Source organism: Gekko japonicus, unplaced genomic scaffold (assembly GCF_001447785.1).
Source record: "Gekko japonicus isolate JY-2015 unplaced genomic scaffold, Gekko_japonicus_V1.1 scaffold241, whole genome shotgun sequence".
In the NCBI taxonomy this organism is placed as follows: Eukaryota; Metazoa; Chordata; class Lepidosauria; order Squamata; family Gekkonidae; genus Gekko; species Gekko japonicus.
The window spans coordinates 955,308-982,670 of NW_015160216.1; the positions used below are offsets into that span (position 1 = coordinate 955,308).

At 43.0% G+C, this 27,363-nt stretch overlaps 2 protein-coding genes across 2 annotated transcripts in view; one reads left to right on the forward strand and one right to left on the reverse strand.

The window, feature by feature from the left end:
* Nucleotides 1-12,587, reverse strand: part of FILIP1L (filamin A interacting protein 1-like) — a 250,396-nt gene extending 237,809 nt beyond the window's left edge. Inside the window, exon 1 of the mRNA XM_015410696.1 lies at nt 12,410-12,587. The gene's annotated coding sequence lies outside the window, so the exon portion shown is untranslated. The remainder of the gene's footprint in view (nt 1-12,409) is intronic.
* Nucleotides 12,588-14,764: 2,177 nt separating this feature from the next.
* Nucleotides 14,765-27,363, forward strand: part of CMSS1 (cms1 ribosomal small subunit homolog (yeast)) — a 29,178-nt gene continuing 16,579 nt past the window's right edge. The window contains exons 1-2 of the mRNA XM_015410603.1: nt 14,765-14,890; nt 22,568-22,651. Of these exons, the coding sequence (XP_015266089.1) occupies nt 14,765-14,890; nt 22,568-22,651 (210 nt within the window). The remainder of the gene's footprint in view (nt 14,891-22,567; nt 22,652-27,363) is intronic.

Sequence of the window (27,363 nt, forward strand, 5' to 3'; positions counted from 1 at the left end):
TTTTGTACTAGTTGCTTCTATCCATTTGTTCTTGCAAAAGAGACACAGCGGAAAAAACAGAGGATGAAAGAAGATGTGTATGGGTATGATCTTTCGTGCATCTTTGTTAACTAAAGCTTTCCAGCTGGGAGATTTCCTATTCTTGTTAGCTGTCTTGGGGCAGTTAGATCAATGACTTCTGTCAACATTGTTCTGCTGTTTAAGCCTTGTGTTAACCTTGAACATAAATAGCAGGTGTTAAATGCATCACTTCAGCTATGCTGAAACCTGAACTAAGCACTCAGCGGGAAGTGCAGTGTGATAAAAATTCTGAGTGCCTGGAGCTTGCAATCCTCTGCAGCACCAGCTTGGGCCGTGCCTTGTTGTGCTGCTGTAATTCAACGCTTGGCTATTTTGGCTCTGCCTGGTGCACTTTCCCTAAGCCCTGGTTCCACCAACAATTATTTCTAGACAGCTATTTGGTGGCAGTCCCATGGTGAAATATCACATCTTTTAGCACTGTCAGACTGGAAACGGAAATGAGAGTGCTCCTTGACAAGAAGTATTTTTTCTAAAGAGCATTTTTCTACCACCTTTTCCATTTTCAAATAAAATCAGTTATCAGTTTGAATTTTATTTGCCCTTGTTGCTTGCAGACGTGTTATCGTCGGTATTGGGGGAGAGGGGAAGCTAATATCACAATATCATAAACATTTCTTCATCTTATGTTGAATAGTAACCACATGGAATTCAGCTTATAAGTACCAGAGGCAAGGATGATTACTTCAGCCATATATCGAAAGAATACATTATAGTAACAGCAGTAGCCCATCTGCTTCCCAAAAAAGACAAGCATTGGGGTTGGACTGTCAGCTGTGAATTTACCGTGCTGCCATGTTCGAAATTCATCAGAAACTGTATAGTAGGGACAATGAAATGTGGCATGTTCACCATGGTGGATTCAGTAAAACACCTGAAAACAGTTTGAGCACTTCTTGAGCATTATACTTGAGAGTATCAACTTTTGTTTTCAACAGAATATGGCTAGCCTGATAAGAGAAAGTGAAGATTCCATGTTATGGAAATGCAAAAGAGTTTGCTATGGGGCACAGATGCCATAAGAGAATGAACAGCTTGTTTGGTGGGTGTGCAAGGGAAGGCCTTTTCTGTGGCAGCCCCACAATTATGGAATAAGCTCCCCAGGGAGGCGTGCCTGGCCCCATCAGGATGCAGCTGAAGACAGCTTTATTTTGATTGACTTAGCTTTTGCTATTGGCAGTCCGAATAGCAGCTTTTAAACTAAGACTTGTATGGGTTTTTATGCTTATATTGTGTTTTTAATAATGCTTTATTCATATTGTAAGCTACCTTGACTCTGCAAGGGAGAAAGGTGGCTAATAAATGCTTTAAATAAATAAAAAATACCTGAAGCTGCCATTTCCCCCAGGGGAACAGATCTGTGTGGCCTGGAGATTCAGCGTAATTCCCGGGGGTTCTCCAGGCCCCACCTTGAAGGTGGTAGGTAACCCTAGTGCACTCTTGTTCTATAACAAGCTTGCCATTTCAGCAGAGAATGGGCTTTGGGTATCATTCATCTTTGGGGGAAGATGGGTGGCAGTTGGAGACAGAGCCTTCTCCAGTGTCCTTGGAATTCACTTCCCAGGCAGGATCATTATTGTACTTCAGTCTTAGGGTTGCCAAAGGGTACTCACCTCCTCGGCGGGGGACTCCTGGGGACCTCCCAGTGCGCGCGCGACGTATCTACGTCACCCGGATGTGACGTCGCACGCTGGGGGCGGGGCCACAGCCATTTGAGGGGGAAACATAGAGTTTCCCCCTCAAGTCTGCAAGTAGAAATCCTTCTTTTTTGCTGCTCTTTCCCAAAAAGATGCCTGCCTTCCCTCATGTATAGTGCTGATTCTTTGGTATGGATTTCTGATATTGTTTGATTTTGTTGCTGCATTTTATTTATTCATTTTAAACTACAAGAGTTTTGTATTGGGCTGTGTGTTGTATTTAGCTTTTTAACCTGACTTGAGCATTTGACACGGATGGTGAGTTTGAAATGTTTTAAATCGATAATAGTATAAACAAGGTCTTCTATTTTGCCCAGATTAGAAATTATCTGTAATCACCATTTGTACTATGCAGGGATTTTTCATCCAGGGACATGGAAATCCAATGTTTATAAACAGGGGGCTTTGTGCCTGCTTAACAAGACACCATTACATGGCAGCATGTTGTACTTCTTTGACAGTACAACAGTCTAAAGCAGTATCATGTTTCCAGTTCTGCCATACAATACTGATACTATCAAGTAAAAAATGGGCTGAGGGTGGGTCACTGTGCTCCCTTTGAATCATTGGTTTTCATCAACGTGAGTTCATTTCAGCACAAGTGCAGGCACAGCCAGAGTATGAAAGTGGAGTCCCTCAAATGAGCAAGCCTGGTGATGATATCATCAATTGTAAGAGTAATAGCTCCCTAAGTAATTCTTTAAATGCTCTGAGGTTTTTTGGGGGGACGCTTATTTAAAATGGGAAATTAAATGTGCCTTTGATAAAATGTGCATTTGAAAAAGGGGGTGGGGATTTGGCAACTGATTTTATATAGAGTGTTTTGCAGCTACGTCACCATGCAGATTTATAGCAGAAATGAGTACTGAGAGCCTACTTAATAGGGGTGATTAAATAACAAAAGAAAATTGGGTTACATTTGAGATTTGCAAGGTTTTTTTTAAAATGCTTTGCAAGATACTTCCATAAAGGGTTCTGAAACAATTATTTCAGCATATGCTCCTGAGAACAGAAACTTCGCTAAGTCAAGTGATACTCCCTGAGGAGTTACTCATCATCAAGAAGCAGCCTCCCACCCCCAGCCTTACTAGAACACAAATGAAGCCGGAATTATCTTATCAACACACATTCTCCAAACCCAGTTTCTTTCTCTTTTTAATGCACCATGTCTAAGGTGTTATAGTTTAGGGCAAGTTCCTGGTCCCTTTCTAGCTCCCTGCCACTACTGAACAAATCAAAATGGGACTTGGCATTCTCCCTGGATTTCAGCTGCTCTCCAGACCGCAGTGCTCAGTTCCCCCGGAGCAAATGGAGGGTGGGCTGGATGACATCACATCCCCACTGAGCCCCTGTCTCTTCTCCACATTCCAATCTCCCCAAGCGCTCTGCCCCCAACTCTCCAGTTTCCCAAGCTGGAGTTGGCAACCATAAGTGCAGGAGCAGAAGCAAAAGCATTCATGGCTTCCTGTGGGAAAGCAAGTCTGTGAATATTTGTAGGAATTATCTGTCAGGTCCCCACAGCAAACAATGTAGTACACACTTGCATGAAGGTCTTACTTTATTGAAGCCATGAAGCACTTGAACAGGTTCACTGTTCAGAATAACGAGAGTCTAATGGGCATGAAAGGTTAAAGCAAGTTCATAATCATAATAGCCAATAAACATGGTTCCCGCGCGCAGCCAAGGGTCCCGCGCGCGCCTAAACCTTGGGAAAGCAACGGCTACTTAATTGTAAATAGGTATGCTATTCCCATGACTTCTACTAATTAAAGACAAAGCAAAGCTCCTTTGCTCTTCCTCCTGTGGCCTTGGCGAGATAGCGTTACATCAAAGCAGGACATTCGTATTCTGAAAGGAATGCATAGCTGCTGGGGAGATGTGCACATGACAAGCTAATCGCATCTACGCAGGGGGGGGAACTCATAGGTGACCATATACACAGAGAAAGAACCTTTGGCAGCTTGCTGACATTATCTTGGGATGAATGGCCTGCGCTCCATACACCCTGACAAGCATGGAGACGGCTGGTGAGTGTGTGCATATCAATCTCTGTGGAGTATCTTGACATGCGTTATGACAAGGTGGCTCAGGGAACAAGCCAGGATTAAGCCTGGCAGTCCACATTTGTTTGAAGAACAGCACCCCACTTTTCTCTACCTTAAGGAGACACAAAGTAGCTTACGATCACAACAGGCACCTTGTGAGATAGGTGGGGCTGAGAGAGTTCTGAGAGATCTGAGACTGGCCCAAGGTCACCCAGCAGGCTTCATGTGGAGGAGTGGGGGATCAAGCCCAGTTCACCAGAATAGAGTCCGCCTGCTCTTAAACATTACACCACACTAGCTCTCTATGGTTTGTCATGCAAAACCATACTTATGGCTACCAGTTTTAATACACTAAGCTTCACGCCATGGTTTCAGATCTTAGTTTGACATGTCCTAACTAACCATATGGGTAGAGTGGTCCATGTTTGGATAATCACATTAACCATAGTTATTTCAGTTAAACCACAGTTTTGTATGGTGTCTGAAGGTAAGTCAAACTAGTGACATAAAGAAGATGGAGGCCAAAACTCTCTACAGTTCTCCTGATAAACTAGACTGAGGGCCATTTTGTTTAAATGGCAAATGATTGATACAGCTTAGTGGGCAAGAACTTCCTAGCTTCAAAAAGTGTGAACAGGTTACCTAGAGGCACGAGTAACTCCTTCTCTTTCCAGAATCTCTGTAAGTGTCCTACAGGAAATTGATTAGTGTAGCAGATAATACCACAATTGGTCTACTGGTGGCCAATGAAGATCAAGACGGTACTTTGCACACACACCCGTTGCCGTTTTCCTATCCTGAAACAGTCCCAGGGAGATGCTGTTGGGGGTAACACATGTTGCACATGAGGAGGGCTGAAGTCCTGAGCCTAATCAGGCACTACACTTGCAGTAACTGAGGACAACCCACAACTCAAGGGTGACTGTGCTGCATCTGATACAGAGTGGGAATCCAGATTCAACCTGTGTAGTGCTGAGAAGAGGCAAGGATTTGAAGCACGGGACAAAGGGAGATCAAAGAAGCAGGCAGGGGGAAGAAACTGGATTTCAACGTTGCTGTAGATTTTCCGGGCTGTGTAGCTGTGGTCTTTTTTTATTTTTTATTTATTATTTGACTTTTACCCCGCCCTCCCGCCGAAGCGGCTCAGGGCGGCTTACAACATTAAAAACCAGTAAAACAATATTTCTAAAACAATCTATACACAACATTAAAATCGAGAATTACATATAGACAACATATTCATGCTCATGCTCATGGCGGCAACCATAAAGTGCTTCATGCTTAATCCAGACTATTAAAAGCTTGGCGGAATAACTCCGTCTTCACCGCTCTCCGGAACTGAAGCAAGTCCTGGAGGGTGCGGATCTCCTGCGGGAGCTGGTTCCATAGGGTTGGTGCTGCTAAGGAAAACGCTATCTTCTTCTCACCTTGACACAGAGAGTACTCCATCTTTCTGTGTTATACCTCTGAGGATGCCAGTCACAGTTACTGGCGAAACGTCAGGTTCTACAATGCCAAGACCATGGCCACACAACCCGGAAAATCTACAGCGACTAATGAACTCCGGCCATGAAAGCCTTGGACAACATACTGGATTTCACACATTGGTTTGACAAAGAAAGACAGACAGCAGGAAGAAGTTATGAGGGGCAACAGTTTTTGTCCCCAGCGTGGAAAGGATTTTGCTTTAACTCTCGTAATCTGTTTAAAGAAGAACCAGTTCAGTTCAGTTCAGTTTATTGTTATGGTATTTAGACCAGTCATACAAAAAAAGAGGGACACCTTTATAATATTCCAAAATTTTAAAATACATCAATAAAACATTAAGAGCAAATTAAAGTTTAATCTAATGTCTGCTGTAACTACCTAACTACCATGGAATTTCCATAATCTGAGTATCGTCATACAGAAACTGGCTACTTGGTAAGTAATCTTGGGATTTCTATCAGATAGAAGAAACTTCAGTCTAGCTTTTTCAAAGAGGCCAGGGATTTCTTCAATCAAAGGGGTGATGATCTTATGTGCCACCTTATAATATGGGCATATAAAAAACATGTGCTCTGTAGTCTCAACCTCACTTAATAGGCAGAAACAAAGCCTATCTGTGAAAGGAATATTCTTGTATTTTCCTTCAAGTACAGCAGAAGGGAGGGCAGAGCACCTAGCCAGAGTGAAGGCTCTTCTAAACCCTTTTACTTCCAGAGATGTTTAATAGTTTGCTGGTTCCACAGTATTTTTAATGTTTGCCCTCATCATAATGTTTTGTAAGCTGGAAAGATCGGTTAGGTGTTCGATATCCTCGATTCTCTGCTTGACTAATTTTTTTGCTTGGTCTATTCCAAAGGATAAGAGCACCTGGGGAGAAAGGCCTATTTTCAGCAGGTAACTCTGTACAGAATTAAACCAATTTGATTGGAAATTGTTAAGGAGAACCTTAATTAAGAGATGACAAACATTCTGTTACGTTGGAAAACCATTTTGATTATTTTGGTTAGCTTTACACTGCCCTGAGTGTAAAGCAAACACAAATTGCAGCTCACTTCTTGGCTTTCTTCATAAATATACTTCCCATTTATTTACTTTGTTTACAATCTGCCTTTCTGGCTGGGACTCAAGGCAGATTGTGGTGCAGAAAGACAGCATAAGAAAACCAACAAAGAATGCAATAGGACTAGGATCACAGAGGCCATCGCCATGGAGTGGTGCAAATAAAAACAAGCCAAGTGCTCTGCCCACCTCTGTCTAATGTTTCTGATACAGGGATTTCCCAGTGATGCATCATTAATTGCCTTTACTTTTACAAATATATGGATTTTACCTGTTCTTTTTGGCTTTACATGTTCTTCTTGGCTGTCTTGCCCAAGTCAGACTCTTAAACTAAGAAGTTATTTAAGAATCACTTTTCAAGGAAGTGCTGAATGTAATGTACCAAGATAGCTCACCACTGCCTGAACTGTACTTCATTGGCAGCTGCGGAACCCCAAAAATACACTGTTCTTAGAAAGGGCACTTCAGCAAAGTTCTGGCATTGCTGTAGTTGCTTTTTCAGGCCTTCCCACTCCTCTATTTAAAACCAAGATTTTACTCAGCGTATGGGGAGATTAAAGAAGGTCATTCCAGACTCGTCTCGTTCAGATGTAAGAGCACCCATTCAGCATGGAGGCCACCTTGGAAATGTAATATGCTGCTCCTCTTAGGTTGTATCTCCCTAGAGGACCTGAGTGTCTGCCTATGAGGTTTTTTGGAATATCTGTCAGCACTCAAGGAAATACATGCTGTTTCCATCATACTCCTGAGCTTTTAGTGTCCTTTATTGCATGTTGACTTCTTCTCATTTATCATAGACATGGAGCTTTAAAAGAGCTCTGTTTTAGCACTGGGAAGTATTGACAGCAGCTATTTGCATTACAGAGGCTGCGGTCACACGGAACATTAGCCACGCTAGAGAGACGGAAGTCAGGCGGAGTTTCCGGGCGCAATCTCACCGGCACATCTGGGAAGCGTAGGGCTTCCGTGGCTCAACCGAGGCTTCCCGCCGAAACCGCGCTGCAAAAAACTAGTACCTCGGAGGTACTAGTTTCCGGAAACTGTGGGGCAAGGGCGGGCGTCTGATCGCATTTCCGGTGGCATCCAACGCCCACCCATGTCCCCTTGCAAACAAGGGGGTTTTTCCCAAGTCTCCGTAGATGCACACAAGCACCCAACGGAGCATGCGCATTTTTGGTGTACACGACAAAAAAACCCACCCGTTTGCCGCACCGCGCGCTTCTTTGTTGCGCGCAGGATCGTCCTGTGATCAGCACCTCTCCCTTCCCACGGAACCTCCACGGGACCTCCACGAAACCTCCAGGGGAGGTCTGATTGAGTAACTACGCATTAGTTTGCCCCGGGGCAAACAGCCACGCTTCCCCCCCACACACACAGTTTCCTGCCCGTGTGACTGGAGCCAGATTAATATATATGTTTCTAGCAATGTATACACGTACCCATAGTTTGTTGTATTCATTTCTGTTTCTTTTGTTTGGCAAATCAAATGAGAATTATGGCTAGAATTCTACTTTCTTGCTATTACTTGATTTAAGGGCCACTCCATACATTGCATTACATTACCAAACTCCTATCCAGGAATGACTTAAATTATTTTATGGTTATATGCAAGTGTGTGATGGTGCTACCCATGCAAACTGTTCCACGCATACATGTGGAAAGACATCTCATGTTGTAATCTATGTATGGGAATCTTGCTATTTCTTGTATGGAAGTAAGCGTTTAAGAATCTAAAACAGCTGTTTATATTAAGAATTAAGAATGCATAGAAGTACATCAACCCATTAAATGTTTAGATAATGCAAAGAGCAAAAAGCACTTCCTTACTTCACAAAACTTTACCATTAATATGCTATGAACCATGTTAACATACAAATAGCCATTTTCTTCTACAGTGGGTATTTTCTAGACATGCAGCGGAAGGTCAGCTGAAACTGTTCAGGTGGATGAGATAAAGAACAGAGCCATTGTACAAAATATGCAAAAAACCACACGTGCAAAATGCCACACTTTCTGTATCATACCTTATGAGCATGGCAATGTTTATATTATTTACATACTGAGACTGCTACAGCATAATATCTGAGCTCTTTCTGCATGTAAGATAATATAAATAACTCCTAATAAAACCCAACAATGAATGGAATCTAAAGGGGGGGCAGGCGGGGGGAAAAACAGTAAATTTCATGAATAATGAATTCTTTCACCCCAGAATACACAGAACAGTTACCCTATCTACGTGTGCCCTTTGTCCACACCTGATTTGTTGTGACTGGCAGAATTAATTGAACACTCAGGCTGCCTCTTGCCTTCCAACATATCATATGGCTTCTTCAGGAATTAACATCAACACAACAGCAATGGCTGGGATGTCACACCCCAGTCCAGTCAATTCCTTGTTAAGTTGTGTTATCATAACAGACACTTTCTTGTTTCCCCAGCCTATAGTTCTTTGTTTCCAGCTATGCAAGAATGTCAAATAATATACAAACTGGATAAATATAGGTGGCCATTTTACCACATATTGTATCACAATTTTACCACATAAGAAAATAAGAAAAGCCAATATTGGATCAGGCCAATGGCCCATCCAGTCCAATACTCTGTCACACAGTGGTCAAAAATACCAGGTGCCATCAGGAGGTCCAGCAGTGGGGCCAGGACACTAGAAACCCTCCCACTGTTGCCCCCCCCCAAGCACCAAGAATACAGAGCATCCCTTGCTCCAGACTGAGAGTTCCTATCTTTACCTTGTGGCTAATAGCCACTGATGGACCTCTGCTCCATATATTTATCTAATTTCCTCTTGTAGTCGTCCATGCTTGTAGCTGCCACCACCTCCTGTGGCAGTGAATTCCATGTTTTAATCACTCTTTGGGTGAAGAAGTACTTCCTTTTATCTGTTCTAACCCAACTGCTCAGCAATTTCATTGAGTGCCCAGGAGTTCTTGTACTGTGAGAAAGGGAGAAAAGTACTTCTTTCTCTACCTGCTCTATCCCATGCATAATCTTATAAACCTTGATCATGTCAACCCTCACACTTCCATACCTAGCATATAGTAAAATCCTGCTTGCTGCTCTTTGACAGAGTAATACTAGTGATCAATCTACCCCTGCATGACAAACTTCATCCTGGGGTAATTTGGGTAGATGGAGCAATGATAATGACTCCTTCCTTGAAATGTGTGCTACCAACTTCCCATATGCTGAGGAGCACAACTATAAAAAAAATAATTATAGAACAGTGGGATCTCTTAGGGCTAAGTCACACAGTGTATAAAGTTCTTCAAACATACATACACTCCTCACAGACAGTATCTGAATTCTTCCTGAAGATAGTCTTTGGACAATATATATTACTGTACACATAACTACACTTCACACTTATTCAGTCATATGTTTTATATTTTTTGCCTCCCTCTTGTTTGCTGTGATGTTTATATCCCTTTCTTGGTCTGTACTACAAGAGGAGATTTACAAAGCAATGTAATGGCTAGCCTATACTTAATCAAAAGTATTGTAATGGCTATACTTAATAAAAAAATATTAATTTTTTAATTTACTCAAAAACAAATATATATTATTTCATTAAGCACTGGATGTACATTTTCTTTAAAGTTTTAATTAAAAGTAAGCATCAAAATAGCAAAGGAACAGTAAGCTAAATTTCTTTGGCATGATTTGCTAAAGTATCAGTTTTATACCTTTATAGCTCGGTGTAAGCTATTTTAGAAACAAATTTGGAAGCAGGTGTTTTAGAAGGAAAAAGAGGTCTGAAATTAGGCGACAGGAACTGAGTTTGTCAGCATGTCATGTATGTGCCTTGCATGAGTTATTGGGTCTTCCTTTGCCCTCTTCCTCTAAAAATAAAACCCAGATGCCTTCTTTAAACCCAAATGTGTGGTAAAAGCTTTACAGTTGGTCTTCTACATAGTATATAATCGAGATGCACATAAAAAACTGTACTGTCAGAAGTGAAAGTTCAAAAATCTTGTTGCTCTTTTATGGTTTTTGTAAAATACATGCAGTATATATTATTTCAGTTCTGTACAGAATAGATCATAGGTGTGCTGATTTCAGCCTTGTGCTCTTTTAACACTGGAATCCCCATGGTCTACCAATAAACGTTACATTTACAAAGCAAATGTGTATAATCAGGAACTCTTAAAATTTAACTGGTCCCAAGTAGGAATTATTGTCAATAACGTCAGAAATGCCAATAAAGATAAAACCATCTAGTCTAGAATTTTTTGCAAGAATTTCAGATAGTATGCAAATAGTACTTAGTGGAGGGATCTTCAACTTTTCCAGACTCACTGAGCTATGAGTATGTGGCCTCAAGAGTCATGTGATGGGAAGAGGAGGGAGACTGAGTTATGGTCTCACCAGAGTCAAGATGAGGGTTATGGGCAGAAGACTGAAAGAGCTGCAGACAGGAAACACAAGCCAAGAACCAGCAGGTGTACTATAGTGAGGAAAAAGCCAAGGATCAGACCCATGAAGTGAATCCTCTGCACTACCAAATAACCTTACTTTGTTGTCCTGCTACTCTTCTTAGCATGACTGCAAAGAGAAGCAGAAGGCATGGCATTTTGCTATGAGATCCTCCAAAATGGCAGGGAAAAATAGGGGCTCATGACCTAAGAGGAAGGACTCTGCGGCCCACTTGAGGGTTCCTATCAATGGGTTGAAGATAATTGCTTTAGAGTAATAGAGGCTTATATAGTTATCAGAGCCACCGAATTAACTATTTATACCCAGTCAAGTGGATATAAATTGATGTACAAATGAATTACTATTATAAATCAGTATGTTACAGTTACAATGGATTAAAACTGCCTAGTAAACAGAAATAACACATACAGTAAAACAAATACATTCTGAAATGTCACTCCCAACATTTTGTTAAGAAATAAGGCAGGAGATTGTATTTCTTGGCAGTCATACATCTGGAAAATGAGCTTCCCCCCCCCCCAAATAACAACACATATTGGCCTTTTTTTTGTTCCACTATAATGTCCAGTTTGCATGAGAGAATACATTCTACTAAATGTACAGCATTTAAAAGCCCTTTTAAAAAATGAATGCCCTATCCTCATGCTTGGAAAGCTACAATTATCCTAAAATCAAAATCTCACTGCTGTGTTCTTAATTGCTTTGTGCAGATCATGAAGCACAGAATTCCATGCAGTTTCCCTGACAACATATCCCATCAAGATGATTGATGCTGGTGAACAGCTCACTAACTTCTAAGTAGGTCTAGTTCTTCATAGAACTAGACTTAACTTGGGAACCCTGGGAAATGCACGGTATCTCAGACATTGCTCTAGAAGTCACTACTCAGGTTGAGGAAGAGGGAAAGGAGCAAAGATCCCCCCCGTTGTCCCTGAGGTGGTAGACGATGCATATTTCCCAGCCATATACGCATTCAGTGCTACATTTCATAATAGTATATATACCTCTGTGCCTAAGTAGCCTTTCAGAAGAACATCATCCCTTTCACCATTGCCAGAGCACTCCAGTGGCTCTGATGTGCATTTAATGATCTGGAAGGCGTTTACAGTATGAGCACATTTGGCAGAAACACTTGCTTAAACTTCATTGCTATTTGCCATGAAGCCTGCTAAGCAGAGTCATAGTCAGTGAAAAGCACACATGCATTCACCTATACTTAAAGCAAAATAATACTGTCTAAGTGCACAAACACTGTGTTTATCCTTTTTCCAGAATTCTAGTGAATTCTAGTGTCCCCAGAGTTCTATAGTCTTTCCAATTTTCCTGTCTGGTAAACGGAACAGTTTTAAATTGGGATGGGGTTGTACATGCAGTTATTCTGTACATTATTTACAGCTTTCCTGTTCTTATTTATCATTTAAAACTTATGCAAACAGTGTATCTTTAAGTGAATAACAGCTTACATCAAAAGCAGAATTTTTATCATTTACATAGGGGAACCTCATACAAAGAGTAAATCTACTAAGGTGTAATTCTAAGCTACCAAGCTATTTCTGAGAAATGATATTGGAATAAAAAAAACTTTACCATATTTAGGAAGACAGTCTTCTTTCATGTATGGTAACTTCTTTTTTCTTCATTCACCCATAAATGCCAAATCCAAGTCAGCAAAGAAATGTGAAATTCTACTCAGGTTTTCTCTTTTGAGCACCCAGTTTGCTTTTTTTCAGCAAGCTGTGTACCTGTCTCAGTTTTGTTATTGTCTAAGTTGCAACCCAGCAGTGTTAGATCCACGGACCCAAGAAAGCACTGTAAGGGAGAGGTGGGGGAGGGGGAGACCCTCACCGATTTAGACCAAACTCTAAATATAACCCAACCCACTTTCCATGCTGCATTTTCCATGCACTGAAGACAGGCGACCTTGCTGGAAAACTGACCTCTCAGCTTGCCATTCTTTGCAAAGGAGAAATCTAGCGGACAAAATGCAAACAGGCATTTTCTTGCAGCGGGAAAGGATATAGATATAGGCATTATCTATATCCCAAATGCATCCTGCTTCATTTTGGAGTGTGGGCATTATTTGACAACAGGAATGTGCACAGGGGATAGCTGCTTTCAGCATTGGATGTATTCGGTGTCTCCAAGGTTTATGATTCTACAAACAGCATAGCAAATGGAAAATAGGACACAAGTGAATAAGGCTGCCAACTCTGACTTGAGGAATTCCTGGATATTTGGGGGTGGGTGCCTGAAGAAGACAGAATTTGGGGGTGGTTGTGAGCTCAGAAGTGATGCAATACTATAGAATCCACCTGACAAAGCTGTCATTTTCTCCAGGGGAACCGATCTCTGTAGCCTGGAGATCACTTGTAATTCCTGGCAACCCTACAAGCGAAAGTATCGTAACTTGGGGGATTTAATTTCTCTATTGCTAGTCCCATTTAGGTTTTGCAAAACTGCTGTACAGTGAAGAACAAAAATATACAAACAAGCTTTAAAGTGTGAGAAAAACTGGAGATGATTTTTTAAAATGCTGAAGGTAAAAACTGCTGACTGCATACATTAAGTTCTGTGAGTGTCCCGGTGCAAACATGAAATACAGTGTGAGCTGTCACCTGGGAGCATAGCAGGTGAACTAGGGTAGTGTGGCACAGTATGATCCCCATCCCATCCCACACCACACAAATGGACATATTTATGGGGGACTTAAACTATCTTCCAGTTCTGTGCTATCTAATGGTTTTATTGCTTTTGTTATGTTTTATGTGGGCTCTGCCCCTTGTAAGCTGCCCTGAGCCCGCTCGCGGGGAAGGCGGGGTAAAAAGGTCAAAAATAAATAAAAATAAATAAATATGTAAAAAAAATTAATATCCATTGTCACTGTCTAAAAGTTATAATGTCTGCAAGTCAGTTTCAGTTGTGCTTATACCCTGTTTCATTCATTTTCTATTTTTATATTAAAAGGTATATTACACTTTTCTGTTTCACCAATAAAGCTTGATCCTGTGTAGCTGTTTAGAAACTACTATAGGTTCTATGATCTGGGTAAGGCTGGGTAACTCCATTGCATCCAAAGAACTCCCCAGCCAAGTATGGCTTCTCCATTTATTTCAGTGGAGAGAGCCAGAGGGGTGCATGCGTGGAACATCTTCCTATGTTCAAATGAATTGAGACTTCGGCACACACATCTGTGTGTACATGGAATTCTAGGTTGAGGTACATAGTAATAAGGGCAAAATGTACTTAGTTCATGAATTAGATCAATACCCACAACCCAGTCACAGTTTTCAGAATTTGGAGTTTAGTCCTGATGTGTCTACCAAAACAAGAAATGATATACTGTAAAGACTGCTTCAACGTTGGACAGTCCAAGGAGTCATTGCACATTTAGCAAACGGGTTTCTTCCTTAGATGTGTTTAATTTTGTCAGTGTATGCTGAAAGAGTGGGCGGGTATTGCATGTTAGAACACAGTCCAGAGCAAAGATAGGCAGTTAACAGGTGGTGCATTGTTTGCAAAGTGCTATCCTGGAAGCCATTTGTCTACTTTGAGAGTTCTATAACAAGTAATATATAAGCAGATACAGGAGAAGGGGTTATTTACAACTCTGCTTTGGATACACCCCCCTTTCCCCTTTCCAGACCCGCCCTGTCAGGATTTATAAAGAAATGTTAGTTAGCTGTCAAGATTTTCTTGGCAAGCTGCACACTGTACCAAGTTGCTCCATTAGAGTGTACAGAAGGTATCTGGGGAAACAGTTGACTCAGCATATGGGTAGAGCAATACCAATATATTCCAGCGCATAGCAAGGTAGCACTTGGAAATGACTGTTGAACCTACTAGATGATCAGCTATGTAAAATATGAAGTTATCAGTCAACATTTGTTGAAGTATCATTTCTTCATTGACATTAACAGCATCAGAATCGGCATTCTTTGATTGATGGGTTTGTCTCTAGATTCTTCTGATGACGAATCCTTGGAGGAAGCCACTGGACCAAGTAAAGCAGTGGAAGAGCTGCAAACAGCTGCAAACAGCAAGCCTGTTTCTTCAGAGAAAAGGAAACAGGTTGGTTGATTTTCATTACCTGCCAAGAAATGAAGTTTTCACCCCAAATGAAGAAGTGCTGCTTGGCTGGGTGGAAAACCCAAAGTACAGAAAGTCTGTGCACTGTAATAACTATAAATGGCTGTTCTCTTGTCATTGCATAGTATTTTATATGTTACTGTGGTGTAGTGATTAGAGTGTTGGACTGGGCCTGCAATTGCACGGTGCACATTTGTGTAGGTCCTGTCCACATTGATACCACTTCTTTACATGAGTCCCCCACAGCAACAATTCCCCACCACCACTGTAGGGCCTTTTCTGGCAATTGACATATCACTACAATGTTATGTTACAATGACTTATCAGTTGCTAACTTTGGCCTGATTGGTTCACAGGCACTTACTGAGAGCCTTACTGAGACTTAGCTTAATCCTGACTGGCCAGGTATGATCAGGATTCAAATCCATCTTTGTGCATCAAGATGCATAGTTTTTGCTGCATGGGCATCCTTGCTACTTTGCTTTGGAAAGCTGCTTGGCTATTCTCTCCCTGAGCCCAGACTCCTGTCTTCTTTCCTGTCTCAGTTTCCTTGTCGAGGCCCCTTAGCACTGGCGTGTCGAACTCATTTGTTACAAGGGCCAGATCTGACATAAATGTCACTTTGTCAGGTCAGGCCATTTGTGTCATAAAATGTCATGCCAGGCATGGGAAATATAAACTTTATAAAGGACACAGGCAAACCCCATTGTCGATATTATTTTTTTACTCAAAATACAAACATGCTTAAAACATTAACACTCTTAAAGTATTTCCTTAAAGTATCTCCCTGATGCGGTCAAAGCATGTTTATATGGTACCCAAATTGCACGGTGCACATTTGTGTAGGTCCTCTCCACATTGATACCACTTCTTCGCATGAGTCCCTCACAGCAACAATTCCCCATCACCACTGTAGGGCCTTTTCTGGCCTTTTTTTTTTTAAGCAGCAATTGACATATCACTACAATGTTATGTTACAATGACTTATCAGTTGCTAACTTTGGCCTGATTGGTTCACAGGCACTTACTGAGAGCCTTACTGAGACTTAGCTTAATCCTGACTGGCCAGGTATGATCAGGATTCAAATCCATCTTTGTGCATCAAGATGCATAGTTTTTGCTGCATGGGCATCCTTGCTACTTTGCTTTGGAAAGCTGCTTGGCTATTCTCTCCCTGAGCCCAGACTCCTGTCTTCTTTCCTGTCTCAGTTTCCTTGTCGAGGCCCCTTAGCACTGGCGTGTCGAACTCATTTGTTACAAGGGCCAGTTCTGACATAAATGTCACTTTGTCAGGTCAGGCCATTTGTGTCATAAAATGCCTCTGGCAATAAAGGTGATGACCAGTTGCTCGCGGGCCAGATAAGAGCCCTGGCACGTGGGCCGTATGTTTGATACCCCTGCCTTAGCGCCAGCCTCACTTGTCTTAAAGCACATTCAAGTTTTTAAAATGTAATGTGTGCTGATTTTGCACAACTGACACCTGTGAGCCACACAGGGCCTTGTCTTGATTCCCAGGTTCACTGATGCTAATCCAAAGAGCAGATTGGTGGCTAGCAGAATCAGTACAGGTGGCACAGTCTTAATGAGTACTAGAAATCCTTGTATTTGCTGCACTTAGTATATTTCTTCTTAAGGCATCTCGTTTCCCTAGTTCCAGTTCAGCTCACCACTAAATCAGCTGTGGAAAGCTGCCATCCAGACCTAGTGTTAGCTTTTCAGCATCCATCTCAGCTCCTTCCAGGTTCCATCAACGATTTCCTGTGATGACTGGTTTCCCGAACAGAGCGCAATGCACTCTACCCCTCTTGACTCAGCACTTGGCTTGGCCCGACTTTACAGCTTCCCAGTCCCTACAACAACTTTGGGCCACCTTCCTGTATTGGATCTACGCCTGCCTGGACATGATGACAGCCATGATCCTGAAGAGACTGCCAACTCGGCAGCTGTATACCATATGCTCAAGATTGATTTCTGTGCTATCAGTGCAGCATGGGGGCAGCTTTGCATTGGTAGCCTCACCATGAAGGCAGGATCTGAACCAGTGAGACCATCAGTGGGTGTTTCTGCATGTCATAGCCTGTGTCTAAAAGTGGGAAAGACACGGGCAGGTTGCATACATCTGAAATCTTCATGCATGAGCCTTCGACTTCTTCATTATAGATCTGGAAGTGTTTGGTGCACCTCTCTTTTTCTCCCAGTCTCATTCTTTATGCCCTTTAAAGGAAATTCATCATAAAAGTAATTCATTCTACCTCTTTTAAATAGTGAAAGTGGAAAAGCAACTTGAAGAATGACATTAAAACTCTGATAGCTACAGTATTAATCCCGATAAAACCCATACAGGGTTACAGACCACTTTTTAAAACTTTCTTCTGACAAATGAATTTCTTGCTTGAACCTCTGCCACCTCCACACCAGCAGGCCTTATGCCTTATAAGGCCTCCATGGAGTTACATCCCTTACTACCTCTCCTGTTTAGCTGGGGATTCAAGGGATTGAACCTGGGACCTCCTGCATGTCATAATGGCAACTTGAATCAGAGCTATTAAGAAACAGTTCATGTGACGTTTTGCTATATATACACAGGCTCTTGGAGACGTTAAACTTTCCTCAGATGTTTGTATTGAGAAGTAATTTCTAAATACAAGTCTGCTTCCTAGAAGAGGATTTGGAGGGTGTCCAGTCTAATTTTCACCTTTGTAGGACTGGGGATGAAAGGGAAGGCAGCATGGTATAGCCCTATGTCCATCAGATCTTGGAAGCTGAGCAGGGTCAGTAGAATCATAGAACCATAGAAATGGAAGGGACCTCCAGAGTCATCTAATCCAACCCCTTGCTCAATTCCCAGTAGATGGCAAAAAACTTCCAGGATCCCTGGCCAAACTGGCCTGGAGAAAATTGCTTCCTGACCCCAAAGTGGTAATCAGTATTTCCCTGGGCGTGTAAGAAAGGACCATGAGAACTAAGTAGTGATGCAACCCTTCCTGCCCTCCCTCTCATGATCTGCCTCACACAATCAGCACTGCTGTCAGATGGCCACCTGCTTAAAAGCCTCCAAAGAAGGAGAGCCCACCACCTCCCGAGGAAGCCTGTTCCACTGCGGAATCGTTGTCAGGAAGTTCTTCCTAATGTTTAGCCGAAAACTCTTTTGATTTATTCTCAACCCGTTGGTTCTGTTCTGACCTTCTGGGGCAACAGAAAACAACTCTGTACCATCTTCTATATGACAGCCCTTCAAGTACTTGAAGATGGTTATCATATCACCTCTCAATCATCTCCTCTTCAGGCTAAACATAACGAGATCCTTCAACCTTTCCTCATAGGATTTGGTCTCCAGACCCCTCACCATCTTCATTGCCCTCCTCTGGACATGTTCCAACTTGTCTATATCTTTCTTAAATTGTGATGCCTAAAACTGAACACAGTACTCTAGGTGAGGTCTAACCAGAGCAGAGTAAAGCAATACCATCACTTCGTGTGATCTAGACACTATACTTCTGTTGATGCAGCCCCAAATGGCAGTTGCCTTTTTCACTACTGCATCACACTGCTGACTCATGTTCAGTGTATGGTCTACTAAGACCCCTAGATCCTTTTTGCACATACTGCTGCCAAGACAAGTCTCCCCATCCTATAATTATGCATTTGATTTTTCCTACCTAAATGCAGAACTTTACATTTATCTCAATTGAAATTCATTTCAATGATTAACTCATGGAATTCACTGCCACAGGAGGTGGTGGCAGCTACAAGCATGGAGGGAATTAGATTAACATATTGAGCAGAGGTCCGTCAGTGGATATTAGCGACAAGGTATAGATAGGAACTTTGGGGCAAGTCATGCACTGTATTCTTGGTGCTTGGGGGGAGCAACAGTGGGAGGGCTTCTAGTGTCCTGGCCCCACTGGTGGCCCTCCTGATGGCACCTGGTATTTTTGGCCACTGTGTGATAGAGTGTTGGACTAGATGGGCCATTGGCCTGATCCAACCTTGGCTTCTCTTATATTCTTATGTTCTTATTTCCAGCCTGTCAAGGTCATCCTTTATCCTGACTCTGTCTTCTACTGTATTTGCTACCCCTCCCAATTTAGTATCATCTGCAAATTTAATAAACATTCCCTCTATTCCTTCATCCAAATCATATATAAAGATGTTGAACAAAACAGGTCTCAGGACAGATCCTTGAGGCACTCCACTTGTCATTCCAAGAGGATGGGGAACCATTAACTAACACTCTTTGTGTGCAGTCTGTCAACCAGTTCCAGATCCACATAACAGTAATAGGATATAGTAATTGGGTATACTAATAGGAATAGGATCCAAACCACATTTCTCAGGAGTTCTGAGTAATTGGAAGGGAGGTCACCAAGGCTCTGCAGAGGAAAGCACCGACAAAGCACCTCTGCTTCTCACTTGCCTTGAAAAGCCTCTTGCTGGAGTTGCCTGAAACCAGCTGCAACTTGATGACACTTTACATACACACAGGACTGATGACATAATGGTGTCTCTTTTTGCTGGTCTTTGCCTCTCTTTGGTCCTTTGCCTGACTTTTCCATGGGTGCACCCATCTCTTGCCGTACAGCTTTTTTTCAGGATCAGATGTTCCCTGTTGACAGCTTATTTCTCAGGAGTCCCAGGGTTGCTTCTCTTCATCTCTCAACACCAGTTGGGGAGGGTGAAGGAGGAGGCTGTCTATTACATTTGTCAGGCTGGCAAAAAGCAGTCTGTTTCAGGGCTGGGGGGGGAGCCTTTGTCTCCTGCCGGTTTGCTTTACACACACACACACACACACACACAAACACACATCCTTGCAGGCATTCTCTGCTCCTAAACATGGCTAAATAAATCCCAGGCTAAGTACCAAACTAGCTGCTACGGCACAAGGGCCGAATCCTAATTGGCCCCGCAGCTCAGTGGGACCAGGCGATCTTATCCCTACCCCTGCTCCTATTTCAGCACTTGAAAATGTGCAGGAAGGAAACAAGCTCAGCTTGTTCCACTGTGCTGTGTGCTCAGCCCCTTGCAGCTTTTTTTAAATGGCCGAGTTCAGCTCTAAAATGGCATTGGCATCCAGTGGGTCAGACCAATGAATGTTGTAACATCTAGTCTGGCCTTAAAGCTGTTGAATACACAAGATAGTTCAGGGATAGTTGGAGTTTGCAAAATTAGCTTATTTCTTGATCCTGCAGACTTAGAAGGAGACATATGTGCATCTAGAACATGATGTATGAGCAGCCACAATTAAATATGGAGAATCTGTATTCCATGTCTCACATAGCGAGCTTGCTTGTTCTTCCTGTGTGAGATAAGCTTTCCTTATCTTGTGTCACATGTTTATTTCCTTTCTTCTCCTTGTTAAACACCATTACTTCTTTCTGTGTGCAGATTTTACACACCTAAAACTTTTTAAAACAGTTGTCCCAAGTTTTCTTTTATGGAGTCTTTGGTCAGCATAGATAAGCTGTAAATATATTAAAATGACCATGGGGAAAACAATCCAACCCCATGTGTTTGGTTAGCTAAAAATTCTCGCCTGTTGAAATACTCAGTGATTTTTATGCAGCTGTCTGCCCAGATTCCTGTGCTTATATTCTCCATAGACAATCATTTCAGAGATCCATTAGCACTAGAGAGCTGAGCATGAGTTTATTCCAAATGTTTGAGAATTCAAATAGCCTCAGCAAGGGAATGCAGAAAATTCAAAACTTTTTTCAAAAATAATACATTACAAATAGAAAAACTAGATACAGAATTTGCTAGCTACAAGATATTAAAATAATACGTCTCATCTTTCTTGATAGACTGTCAAGATTTTACCGTCCAGTTCCCCTGTGATGATACTTCTGGTAACTGTGGAGAGTAAGGAGCAGCATATTTTGAAATAATATAGTAGCGTTGAAGACCTATATGAATACTGGCTCATCTAGGAATTGTGTATGAGAAGACATAAATTGCTGTTATAAAAAGAGGCATCAGTTTTCAGCCCTAATGCTGTCTTTAAATATTACAGTGGCATTGGTGTTCTACCAATTAAATATTATTGTCACAGTGCTACTGTTCCCATTTTTATATCTCTTGAACATAGGAACCCTCTTGGATTAGACCTGTTGTTCATCTAGTCCAGCATCCTGTCTTTCACAGTGGCCACCTGATATGGAGGGCAAACTTTAATGATACTGCTCTTACAGCTAGTTTGGCTCTGAACAGTGTCACACTAAGACTAAAAAAAGAAAAGAAGGAAATTTATATAATGTGTCTATAGAATGTAAAATTTAGTGATTTTTAATTTTAATTGACTGAGAAAAGAACTTGGCCATTGTCAATGTAATGTTAAAATCCAGCCCTGCTAAAAGAAACCTCAAATTATCCTGTTTGCAGCACCTAGAGTCCTGGATATAGGTTTTTATCCAACAATCTCTTGCATGGAGGGTAAACAATAGAGCACAGTAACCTTCTGGGATTGATATTTGGAAGTTTTCTGCCTCTGAATGTGGAGTTTCCTTTTATTGTTCCAACATTATTTTGTTGGAACTATAAATAAACCTCCATTTAGTCATGAAAACATTTTTAATATACTTTCTTAAGAAATCTGTCTTTCTATGCCGTTTCCACTAAACCAAAATGTGTGTAGGTTGTCTTTATTTTAAAATAAATTATTGCAAACAGGCATGCACACGCGCCTGTTGTACTTTGCATGGCAATACATACACATTTGCAACAAAGCCTCAGTACTACTGCTCAGGGTGAAAGGGAGAGCCAAGGAATATTTTGCCCAAGAAACCTTAATTCAGGAGAGAGATTTCTGAGTATTATTTTTAGAGGGCTGGATAGCAGGTTAAATTGTAAAAAAAAAAAGTTTATTATATGCAGCAGATGGGCAAGAATTCTGGTTTTGTAAGCAAGCTTATCTGTGAACAAAATCTAAAGGACATTTCCCCCCCCCCCACATCTATGCATTTTCTACAATTTTAAGTAATGCTATATCAGATTGTTTAATTCCATGGCAGATTTCATCCACAGTGAGATTCCTTGGCCCCCAAGTTAGGCCAAAAAATAGAAGACAGCTTCAAACTCTTGAGCCGGGAGGCCATAAAATCAACTGTATAACTGTTCCTTTACATACAGCTCAGCAACAAAAAAGTGGCGAGAAATTCTGCAAAGAAAAATGCTGGCATTCAACCTAAAGACATCATGATAAACTGAAGAAAAAGTCATTTCTGAGCAGTGGAGTCCATTTTTCCTGTTCATTTGATAGCCTGTGCAGTTAATGCCAAGCTGTGTTTGTTTCCTTAGTGTTTAAAACTTTCAGTAAGCCAGATGGTTAACAACAGACCTGAATGGATTTGTAGTTCAGTGTTCGTTTATTATGCTACTTGAAAGTAGCCCAAGGGCTGTTTGTTTGTAATTTTTAATTGGCTCTTTTTGTGTAGGAAGAAGTTCCTTCTTATCTCCAGCCACAATATGCTTTACATTTCCTGCAGATCCACACTGATATGAGCAAATATGAGCATGATCTGTAACCTGCAGATAGTTTATCTTTTCATTTTCTAGCAGATCCTGCCAGACAAAACATGTGCCTAATTTTCACACCATCTAGAATATGTTCTAAAGTGTTTTTAATGGTGAAGTAACCCAATCCAAGCACTATTTTTCCCCCAGCATACAGAATGCTTTCTTGGTGCAGAAGAAGAGCAGTCTAAGGATAAAAAAGAAGGTGAAGGAAAGCCAAAGAGGAGAAGAAAGGTACTAACTCTTAATTGACTTTCCAGAGCAATTGTTTTTTTAAAGGTTTTCACATGTATTTACTACTGTAAGATGCTTTTGTAAAACAATGGGATTTTTAGGACAACAGAAGATTGATAACTTTTAAAAAACTTTAATATGGACCACCACCACCACCACCCCGGTTTGGTCACTGTGTCATGTTTAAGCTACTGAAGATGGTTTCAAAAAGAGATAATTTCCTTCCTTCCTTCCTTCCTTCCTTCCTTCCTTCCTTCCTTCCTTCCTTCCTTCCTTCCTTAGAAACTTTTTCCAGTTTCATTATGCTCTATTAATACACTTGAGCCAAAAGATTGTTCAAGAATTCAGTTTTAGAATGTAGAGAAGGATGAAAAATGGCATATTGAGTTGATTATTAGAACATCCATACCCTGCCTTTTCTCGTGGCTCATGGCAGTTTAAAAACAGAAGTTTGCCTTGGTTTGTTTATTTATATTTATATTTGGGAGCCAGTTTGGTGTAGTGGTTAAGTGTGCGGACTCTAATCTGGGAGAATTGGGTTTGATTCCCCACTCCTCCACTTGCAGCTGCTGATGTGACCTTGGGTCAGTCACAAGCTCTGGCACAGCTGTCCTTGAAAAAGAGCAGTTTGTGTCAGAGTTCTCTCAGCCCCACCTACCTCACAGGGTGTCTGTTGTGGGGAGGGGAAGGGAAAGGAGTTTGTAAGCCGCTCTGAGACTCCAAGTGAAGGGCGGGGTATAAATCCAATCTCTTCTCTTCTTCTTCTTCTTATTTATAACCTGCATTTCTCACTGAGACTCAAGGCAGATTACAGAATACAATGTTCTCATAATAGTATAAAACTTCCAATGAACAACACAATAATTCTAGGATTACAGAATTAGAAGACAGTGTGGACAAAAATGCCTAAGGCAAGGTATACTATAAACAGAGTTGTAAGTGGAAGTACAAAGGTAGAAGAAGATGCAGTAAAAGTAGAATAGTTACTGCAGTAGACGACAATCCTATTCCATTATAAAGGGTTCCTCAAAGACAGTTCCATTCTGCTCTAGTTCTAATTTCTTCTGAATATTATCACTATGGCACGTTCTGCAGAATAACAGAAAAGCGGGAGCCTTCCCAGCCTCCTCAAGCAGACCATTTCACAAGGTGGAAACCACTACAGCAAATGCATATGAATGGGCGAATGCTGATCTTACCCACTTGTCCAGTGGCACCTTCAGTTTATAAGTATCTAGTTATCTCAGTACAACTACAGTCCCACATAAGGATATTTTCATATTTCCCTGAGGTCCGTGCATTGCCTTTGCATGTACTCAGAGGCTGTAACTCATCCGTTCCACTTACGGTAGTTCCTGCTCAAAGGTAATTGTATTGTAGTGCAGACTCTCCTTCAGTTTATAAGGTCAATGGGTACCCGAAACCTACCCTAAACACACTCCTGAATATTTTTACAGGTGACACTGAGAATGCCTTTCCTTCTGCAGTGTATCTCTTCTAATCATTGTTAGTGTCATATAGAAAACCAGGTTATGTCAAGCTTCTGAAGTCTTGATCAAGAGCCTTATTCACCTGAGAAGTACAACAAATGCAAAAGGATCTTCACTTCAGAAATGCTATATCAGACTCAAGAAGAGTTATGACTCACCAAGCCAAGCACAGCCTATGAGAAATATCAGCCCCCTCCCTTTTCTTGGCTGCTTGCCTGGGAATCCATAAAACTGAGGTGATTAAGCACCTGGAAGGTTGGTTCAGCCACAAGCTGTACAGACCTACGCTATGTTCCACACAAAAACAGTTGTGGGAATAATAATTATAAGTTTCCTAAGATTATAAGTCCCATGTATGTGATATTCAGAACTTTGGTAGCCCCTGTTTCAATTGTAAATCACTAGAGTGATCATGCATAGAAAATAACCCTTGCCAGTTTTATCATTACTTTTGCCACTGCGGCATTGCTAATGGTGGGACCCGAGTTGAGTTGCGCCTGAGTTGACACTCTTGTTCTGTATTTTGACATGCAGACACTTGTGGAGAATCTTGTTCCATGTGTCAGCCTTCTAAATCTTTGGCAAAACAAGAAGCATCCTGGTCAGAAAGGCAAATGAGTTGCAACAGAGTCATCAGAACTCTGCAACATTGGAAGCAGTAGCTCATAGTGACTGAGTGAAATGTACAATATAGATTGATGTACTGAGGCTATTGACAAGGAGATATTATACTAGATACAGATGTAGTTCTGCATTCATTCTTTTTTTTCTTTGTTTTGAACAATGAGCAGCACATTGAGAGAAAGCAGCTTTTTGATCTGGGTGCCCTATTTTATAACAATTTTAGGGATGGGCACTTTCCAAATTTTGCCCCAAACCGAACCGATCCCATTCCCGGACTGGTTCTCGAACTGAATGACAGCCGGTATGCGAACCTGTTCGCTAGAGACCTCCAACTCGCACAGCCTGTTCCTGGGGTGGCCCTCCATGTGCCCCACAAGTCACAAGCCTGTTGGGTCTGGGGGTATGAGTAGCAGACCCCCAAGATTGGTACTCCCTGGGAAACCGCTTCTGGAGGACTTGTCCAGTGATAGTTTCAGAAAATCCAGAGCAGAACTGGTTCAGCTACAGGAACCCAATTCCCAGAGGACCTCCCCGGGGACCACCCTACCTGGGAAGGTGACAGGGACAGCAGGTGCTCTTTCCCCAGGCTTATTTACCCTTAAACTGCAATGGGATTACCAACCAGGGTAGAACCTCCCACCCAGCCCGGAGCCCGGGGAACACTGGCACAAGGACGGGCGGTGCTCTCTCCCTGGGCCCACCCTCCACCCACTGGCAAGGTGATTCCTGGATGGGCCTGGTGGGACCTCCCCAGGGGGAGGAGAGTTGTAAGCAGACATGGAAGCATGGGCCCTGCAGGGAGGGACCTGGGAGCGTGACGTGATAGTACATTTTCCCCTCTTGCAGCCCTGCGTTCAGGAGATTGGGTGAAGATGACCAACCATGAAACGCTTTTAGGCAATGTTAAGGAGCACCCTAGCCAGGGACAGCTCGGCAGGACCTCCCCCAAGGGGGAGGAGAGACATAAGGAGACATGGAAACGTGGGCCCTGCAGGGAGGGACCCCAGAGCAGGACCCCAGAGCGTGACATGACAGTACGTTTTCTCCTCTAGCAGCCCTGCTTTTGGGGGGTTGGGTGATGACAACCAATGGTGACATGCTTTCAGGCAGAGTTAAGGAGTGCCCCGGCTGGGGACGGGCCCAGCGGGACCTCCCCCAAGGGGGAGGGGAGACGTAAGGAGACATGGAAGCATGGGCCCTCCTGGGAGGGAACTGGGAGCATGATGTGACAGTAAGTTTTCCCCTCTAGCACCCCTGCTTTTGGGGTGTTGGGTGACGATGACCAACCATAAAATGCTCTTAGGCACTGTTAAGGAGTGCCCCCACAGGGGACAGGCCTGGCGGGACCTCCCCCAAGGGGGAGGAGAGATGTAAGGAGGCCTGGAAGGAGAAATGTAAGGAGATGTAGAAGGGTAGCCCCTCCAGGGAGGGACCCAGAAGCGTGGTCCAACTGCCTGGCCGTTGTGGGCAGACGAGTGGGGAGTCCCACCCCCCAGAAGAACTCTTCCCAGCAGGGGCGGTCTTCCACCCAATTGCCAACAGATACACCCTGTCAGCCGCATGGTGGGATCACCCGTGGAGATAGAGGGGGGAAAATGAAGGGGGGATATGAGGAGGGAAGATGAGAAACCGCGGTCTCAATCCACCCCATCCAGAACAGGGTTGTCCAGCATGGATAGATTGACCTTCAGAAAGGACAGCTTGTCTACCCTGGCCAGGTCTAGTCGGGACTGATGCGGGCAAAGGATGTCTCCCATGTGGGAGAACACCCACTCACTCTGGACACTGGTGGACGGGCAGGAGAGCAGACTGGTGGCCATGCTGGTGAGATCTGACCATATGGTGGCCTTGCATGCCCAGTACTCAAGTGGATCCTAGTTGGCGGGCTCAGGGGGCTCGGTCAGGAACTCACGGACCATCACCTCAGCAGAATCCTCCGCCATCGCATGTCTGGTGCCCACACCAGCGCTCTATACCTCCCACCTCACGATGGACATCCAGAACTCCTGGTCCTTGCACCGTCTCCACCCCCCATGACTCCAGCAGCCATTCTTTCATCCCCACTACCTGGGTCTTACATGTGGGGCCATGCGGCGGCCCCAAGCGGGTCGTGGTCACAGGTGTGGGCAGATGGGAAGACAGGGCACTTTGACCACAGGTGGTGGGATATGACCACATTCTCCCACACCGGTGCCCTCCTGCTCAGGTACCTCATCAGCAGCCTCTGCATCAGGTTCCCCTGCAGAGTCAATGGGGCTGGTCTTAGTCACCGGACAAGAGCCCCCCCCCAGTTCCAGGTGGTACATGGGGGCAAAGTACGTGTGAGAGGGAGGACACCACTGTCGCTAATGGTGAGGGCAGTGACGATGGCCAAAGCGTGTCATCTTGTTCCATGCCAGGGGATTCCTGGCTGCAATCTCCTGCCTGTCCTTCAACCATCGGTAGGCCCCCCCATCAGTCCAGGGCCTGAGTCTGGAAAATGGTTATGCCTAAAAAGCACCCCGCTGATGGGCATGGGGGCATGGCTGCAATCTGCTGCATGGAAGTACTTCCGCATCCCACCCGGCGATCCCTGTGTGGTGGAGTGCCAGTTGTGCG